Here is a 7,392-nt window from a genome sequence, read left to right as displayed (position 1 = left end):
ACAAACCATAGAAAATGTGTAGATGTTTTTACATCCTGCTATGATTATGAGGTGGTGTGTATTACAAATAACATATTTAGATAGTACCACACGGGACACAAAGTATGTACAAGTTCAGATAGAGGTTATCCTACGTCCAATATACATGTGGATTCTATTGCTTGAGCTGTGTATGCGTCAAGGTGTTGCAATGTAAACTATGGCAATACATATCTTAATATTACTAACAGGGCTGAAATTTTTTAAAAAATTCTAACAAAAATTGGAATGATCTTACCACCACCAACTCAGCAGACTCTAATCACCATTCATAATAGCCATTGGATATGTCCTATTTTTGAAACACTCATCCACTTCTGCCACTATAAAAAAACATTGTAAACACAAGAGTTTTGAATTAACTTGAGGGTGTTTTAGCAACTAATAATTTTAAAGTAAAAAAAAAGAAACCTTAAATTCATGGGGTCATGAGACATAGGCTAACTTAAACTAAGGTTTCAACTCAATGGGTATTTCAAATACGCATGAGTGCAATGCAAAGGAGAAAAAACTATGTATATGGACAATTCAATGTATAATAATTGATAAGTTTATAATTAAATGTAGAATATAAAGTATTTATAATGAACAAAGAAAAAAGAGTGCAAATTAATGTAAATAGTTTTATTAGCTGTAAATATTGAACATGATCATCTTGCTTATGTCTCATAAGTTTAATGTACTAGTTACCAAAATTTGTGTAATAACGCTACCTCTTTTTTCACACTTAATGAAATTTATTTGCAATTGTACCTCCTTGGTACGTTAGTACGTACGTATATCTCTGGAAAGGACCCAAAAAAGACCAAAAGACAAACATGGATGAATAAGCTGATTTTGGGTGCAGTATTCCAGATAACTGACCATAACCAAATAGATCGACCCTTACCACCTAATAATGTTTTGACAAAACATTAAGAAAAGAAAAAGGGAATGTAAGACCGCTCATGACATGACACTGCTGTATTAGCTACTACTCCGTTGGGTCCCATCCCAAAGGTCAGCCTCCTGCTTCCCTTCCCTATACAAGTCCACCACCACCATGGTTTGATTGATGCTCAACGCACACGGCGCTGAACCCTTCATTCATATATATCCAGATTGCCCTCCTCCCTTTCCTCCCGTTCAATCCACCTTTCTGCCACACGCCCACACCACACCTCGAGCGAACCAGGCACCGCAAGAAGCAGAGCCAGGGAGATCTTCCATCACTCCGATCCATGGCCGACCAGTGGTGGGATAGTACCTCTCACAGGAGTCACGGCGCGTCAGCGTGCTCGGCCGCCGCGCCGCAGCCGCTCACGGTCACGGGCGGCAGGCTGGCCTGCGGCTGGGCCTCCCCCACCGCAGCCGCCGCTGAGTCGACGAGCTCCGTAACCTTCCAGGATCCCTGCTACAGGAGCTCCACCCATCAGCAGCCTCTGTCTGATGCCGCCTCGTCGCTCGGTGATCCACACATGGACTGGACGCAGGCCTTCTTGTAAGTTAGCTATACATACATAGCGTCGTCGTCGTCCATCCTTCGCATCCATGTGTTCTGGGTCTCTAGAGCCCTCATGGTGGGGCCGTGGGGGTAACTAATGAAGCATCCGATCTTGCATGAACTTTAATCAGGAGCGGGAGGAGTGATACCAGCTTCCAAGCCGTGCTCCAAGAACAACCCCCCGCGATGAACGATCCATTAATCAGCGACGGCGACATGGGTGCCGGTTTCTTGGTCGACCAGCAGGCGCAGCTAGCGCCGTCGCCCTACGGCACGGACCCATCGCAAGCTCAAGCTCTATTCGACGACGCGGCGGCGGTGCACAACATTTCGATGTACGGAGACAGCGAGTCCTCGGTCAGCTACGACGCCACGGCGGCGTCGATGCAGTTTTCTTCCCAGCTGCTCAAGACCTCGGTGCCCGCCGCGTCTACGCCGATGCAAGGCGTCGGCGTCGGCGTCGGCGTCGGCGATCCGGTGCAGTACTTGTCCGCCGGCAGTTACCTTCCTTTCGGTGTCCCGCTGCCGTCCAACCTTCTCTTGCAGGCCCTGCAGGCGGATAAGCCCAATAGCCGCAGCTCCAACGCTAACTCTCTGACGGTGAAGGTAATTAAGAGAAGACATGCACCAGAGTCACGAATCTAGCTAGAATTCTTGATGAGTTCATAGCTGCTATCTAGGGTTTCGTCAAGTCATAGCATCAGTTTCGCTTGCACTCCAATTCCGTGTTTGTCTGTCCAGGACGACGGCTCTCCACCACCGGCGACGAGGAAAAGCGTCTCCGAGCCGCCTACTACCGCCGCGAAAAGGCCACGGATCGAGGCGCCGTCGCCGCTGCCGACTTTTAAGGTGAAGAGCGATCTGAGTTGGTTTCTTTTTTAATCTTTCAGCAGTTGGCTGTGTCTCTTTTTGTTCCTTTTGATGAATGAAATGACACTTCGGATTTCCGTCTGGTGCATCGATGGATGATTGATAACCATAGAGTCTGACTGCTAAATGTTTTCTCTTTTCCTGCTCGCTTTTGCGCTGCAGGTGAGGAAAGAGAAGCTAGGGGACAGAATCACTGCGCTCCAGCAACTAGTCTCGCCTTTTGGAAAGGTATTAGTTCTTTCTCTGCTCTGCGTCGTCAATTCCCTCACATTCCTCGCCGTTGCAATTAGCATATGAGAGGACACAAGTGATGCTAGAACTCATCTTGGATAATGATCTGACGGATCAATCTTATGCATGGTAATGGGTCTCATACTTTAGACTGATACCGCATCGGTTCTTCACGAGGCCATCGAATACATCAAATTCCTTCACGACCAAGTTGCGGTGAGTATATCTTAAATGCCAATGCAAGCTGCTTTATATGTTAGCAAATTTTGTTTCATTTATTTTGTCCCTAATCCCTATCATATCTTGCGATATACTACCTGCAGTCACTGAGCTCTCCCTACTTGAAAAATGGGGTTCCCATGAAGCAATTCCAGCACAAGGTAGTATATATATATATCAACTTTTGCTTCTAGCAGTTCCTTAATGAAAACAGTTACCAGCCTTTGGTACATGAAAACAGTTACCAGCCTTTGGTACTATATTTTCGATTGGCATATGTTTACATCATTTTTCTCCTCGACTAGGGCTCCGAGGATTCCAAGGACAACGGTGACACGAAGCATGACCTGCAGAGCCGAGGCCTGTGCCTTGTCCCAGTGGCGACCACATACACGGTGGCGGCCGAGACGCCGGAGTTCTGGCACCCTACATTTGGAGGCACATTCCGGTAGAGAAACATATATATATATATATATACTGTAACTAGTTTAGCTTGCATTGGTAGAGGGTACACGTACGTGCTAATAACAGCAACACGTGTACTCGTCCGTGAATCACAAACAAACGCAAAGAGTGTTCTGAAGCTAAAGCAAAGTAAACTCATGCATGTGTTCTTATCAAACTAAGTTTTGTACAGATGGTGATCGACCAGTTTTAGTAGCAAGCTAAGTAGCTTGATGAGACGAAAAGCAAGAAGTTATGATGTCGCCCAAGCAAGCAATCGAAGGATGTTTTGCAAGGGAAAAGATGGATATGATAATAGGTACTGCCTACTGGTGGTTTCTACGACAGGCTAAGTATATATAACACATGCTGGATCAGGTGCAAAAAGAGAATGATGAATTGAGGCCATGTATGGGGCATCTATACTCATATATATGCAACTTTGCAAGCAAATAATTCATGACAGCTATATATAATTAGCACTGTGTAGTATGAATAGGTTTGGCGTTGGAAGGGAAAGGTAGGGCAGGTGCCAAAATTATTTCAAAGGAAAAGCTAGCAGGAGGTATTAGTGCAGATAGCTGACAACAGTCATGGCAGCATGGCAATGATTCTATCTCATTATAAGCTCCTATTACTGGAAGTATGTATGCGCTCAAAAAGGATAAGTGCCAAATCAGTAACTTTACTTAATTTGTTTAGTTTTGTAAAAGACGATGCATTCCTCAATTTCAATTGGTTTTTGATCTAGCAGTACTACCGTACTACGTACTAGCATATTTTGTCTTTTTTTAGATGAAGGAGTTGTAAATTATTCGCCGCACACAGACAAGTAGTATACTTCGTTAGTGGATTGAAAAAAAGATCAGTGCAAATACAATGGATGTGTGTAACTATTTCCCGCCATTCAGGGATTAAATTTCCGTGTATTTTGTTCACTGAATTCTGAGAAAGATGTTCATAATTCATACCCTTTGCCATACAGTGCATACAGTGCAACGGAGTTAATTAGTGGATCGGATTGCTAGTGCGGTGGTGCCATGTATTATGTGTACCAAGTCTGGATCCAGTCCAAGGGCTACCAGGCCCTCATCAGCCCTAGGTCTGTAGGACCGAGATTTTACCTAAACATATATGCTACTCAACTGTGAAAATTCAAATTAAATGAAGGGCCAGCCCGGATCATGCTAATTCAGTTCTGTTTCTGTCCTCGGCTTGCAAATTTACTAAGACCAATTACTTATAATGACGAGGGTCCCCAAACATATAGTGAGGTTTTAAGAAAAGAACCAAACATTTTATGCCAATCACACCATTAGATCCCCAACACCTTTTCAGTATTCTTTTTTCTGTTTGCTGTATAAGCAAAAAAACATATACTGATATCAAAATTTTAATGCAATCTTGTAGTCCTTCATTCCAAAATGTAATGGAATATAATGTGTTTTTAGTTTTATCCTAAATCAAAAAATTTGTAATGTTGAACAAAGTTTGTAAAAAACAACCAACGTCAAATTTGTTTCGTTTAATCCAACATGAAATATGTCATTAATATGTATTTATTTGGTATTGCAAATGATCATATATTATTTCATAAATTTGGTCAAAATTAGAAATTTTGACTTATAGTAAAATTAAACACCTTACATTTTGAAATGGAGAGGGTATATAACAAGGCCCCTTGTGGAAATCGAACAAATCTGTGTGTATCTAGTGCTGTTGCGTTGGTTGCCTTTCTTTTTGTGTATAACAAGGCCCCTTGCGTGTGTATATATATATATATATATATATATATATATATATATATATATATATATATATATATATATATATATATATATAGCAATATTATTATTGCCTATATATATAGGGAGAATATATTTAGTAGGCAGCTACAAAATAAGTTATTCTGTAGTCACCTCCATTTACGATAATTTTATATACTAATTTACGTTAATGTCAATACATATTTACGAAAATTGGGTTACTATAACACATGGAGATATTTACCATAACGTTATAGTAAACCACTTAGTAAGGAGTTACTATAATCTCGTAAATTAATATAGTAATTATCGTAACTCAAATTGGCTACAGAATAAGTTATTTTGTAGTCACCTACATATTAGTAGTTCTATATATATATATATATATATATATATATATATATATATATATATATATATATATATAAAGTAATCTGCTGCTCTCCCATTTGTGAACGTGCGGCAGGGACAGGCGCCGAAAGGGCTCCCTACTGCTGGCACTATAGCCGCGGCAAAGGCAGACGCCGAAAGGCTCCCCTGTCGCACTATAGCCAAAGCAGGGGCAGGCGCGTAAATATGCTCTGCTGTCACATCTAGTCACTGTAGCAGCATGACAGCCTGGCATGTCTGTGTACTAGGATTAGATGGGTAGAGTTGTATATATAGCTTCCCACTGTAACTCAGTAAAGAGAGCGAGTTCAGTTTTACCATCTCATATGCAGAGCTCCGGCCAACGCTGGTGCTTGTGCTGTGTATGCGCTCTGTTCTCCCTTCCTTCTTCTACCTCTAGCCATAGTGTGTGGTCGGCAACGCCGATGAGCAGTCGACTCACCCGTGTGGAAGATCCAGGGGCCAACAAGTGGTATCGGATCCGTGCAAGCACTGTCGCTGGACTAACCGCCGGTGATGACGGATGGTTTGAAGATGGGCGACAGCAGCGGCGCTACTGTGGCTGCCCAGCCACGACAGGAGGTCGTCGTGCGCACGGTGTGGGAGGTCAGCGGCACCAGTTGGCCGACGCTGACTCGCACTAATTATGGCGAGTGGGTGGTTGAAAGGTTCTAATGGCTAGAGGGGGTGAATAGCCTATTAAAATTTTCTATAACAACACTTAACAAACCGATTAGACAATTATAAGACGAAGCAAGTGTTGCGCTAGCCTACTAAAAAAGAAGCCACCTACCATAATTCTAGTTTATATAGTTTCTATCCACATAATAGCTATGACACTACACTAAGTTAGTGTGCTCTCAAAAGCTAACTAAAAAGCTACATTAACCAAACTAACAAGCTCTCACAACTAGCTACATTAAAGAGCTTGACAACTAGTTTACGGTAATATAAAGAGAGTGAGGAAGAAGGTTATACTGCCGTGTCGAGGAAGGAGCCAATCAATTACAAGAATGAATAACAATGAAGACCAATCGCCTCAGAATCAAATGGTGAACACAATGATTTTTTACCGAGGTTCACTTGTTTGCCGGCAAGCTACTTCTCATTGTGGCGATTCACTCACTTGGAGGTTCATGCGCTAATTGGCATCACACGCCAAATCCTCAATAGGGTGCCACACAACCAACACAAGATGAGGATCACACAAGCCACGAGCAATTCACTAGAGTACCTTTTGGCTCTCCACCGGAGAAAGGTCAAGAACCCTTCACAATCACCACGATCGAAGCCGGAGACAATCACCAACCTCCTCTCGATGATCCTCGCTGCTCCAAGCCATCTAGGTGGCGGCAACCACCAAGAGTAACAAGCAAATCCCACAGCGAAACACAAACACCAAGTGTCTCTAGATGCAAACACTCAAGTAATACACTTGGATTCTCTTCCAATCTCACAAAGATGATGAATCAATGATGGAGATGAGTGGGAGGGCTTTGGCTAAGCTCACAAGGTTGTTATGTCAATGCAAATGGCCAAGAGAGTGAGCTTGAGCTGGCCATGGGGCTTAAATAGAAGCCCCCACAAAATAGAACCGTTGTACCCCTTCACTGGGCACAACACGGGGTGACCGGATGCTTCGGTCGTATTGACCGGACGCTGGACCTCAGCGTCCGGTGACGCGATGCATGCCACGTGTTCCCTCTCTTCAAATATTGATCGCCCGATCTCAATGGTCAAGTGATGACCGGACACAGCAGTTCAAAGTGACCGAACGCTGAACCTCAACGTCCGGTCGTTTCCAGTAAGCATCCAGAAACGATTTTTTACGACCGGACGCGTCCGGTCATGCTCGATCGGACTCACCCAACATCCAGTCACTCGGCGACTCCCCTATGTGCTGCCACGTCAGTAGGACCGGACACAACCCTCCAGTGTCTGGTCACTAAG

The 7,392-nt window shown here is 43.4% G+C and overlaps 1 protein-coding gene across 1 annotated transcript; it reads left to right on the top strand.

Moving 5' to 3' along the window:
* The first annotated feature begins 1,118 nt into the window (after nucleotides 1-1,118).
* Nucleotides 1,119-4,180, top strand: LOC136459173 (transcription factor bHLH112-like). The gene is made up of 8 exons (XM_066459062.1): nucleotides 1,119-1,519; nucleotides 1,654-2,128; nucleotides 2,264-2,371; nucleotides 2,555-2,620; nucleotides 2,774-2,839; nucleotides 2,947-3,003; nucleotides 3,148-3,290; nucleotides 3,480-4,180. Exons 1-8 carry the CDS (start codon nucleotides 1,260-1,262, stop codon nucleotides 3,484-3,486), a joined length of 1,182 nt encoding a protein of 393 aa, XP_066315159.1. The 5' UTR covers nucleotides 1,119-1,259; the 3' UTR covers nucleotides 3,487-4,180.
* The last annotated feature ends 3,212 nt before the right edge of the window (nucleotides 4,181-7,392 follow it).

Source organism: Miscanthus floridulus, chromosome 6 (genome assembly GCF_019320115.1).
Source record: "Miscanthus floridulus cultivar M001 chromosome 6, ASM1932011v1, whole genome shotgun sequence".
Taxonomy (NCBI): domain Eukaryota; kingdom Viridiplantae; phylum Streptophyta; class Magnoliopsida; order Poales; family Poaceae; genus Miscanthus; species Miscanthus floridulus.
The sequence above is the reverse complement of the archived record's forward strand: the minus strand, read 5'-3'. Positions and strand labels throughout refer to the sequence as shown.

Coding starts and splice junctions, on each gene's coding strand:
- LOC136459173 (XM_066459062.1), top strand. CDS start 1,260: ATGGCCGACCAGTGGTGGGATAGTACCTCTCACAGGAGTCACGGCGCG. Junction 2,129..2,263: donor CTAACTCTCTGACGGTGAAG/GTAATTAAGAGA, acceptor TTGTCTGTCCAG/GACGACGGCTCTCCACCACC. Junction 2,372..2,554: donor CGCCGCTGCCGACTTTTAAG/GTGAAGAGCGAT, acceptor TTTGCGCTGCAG/GTGAGGAAAGAGAAGCTAGG.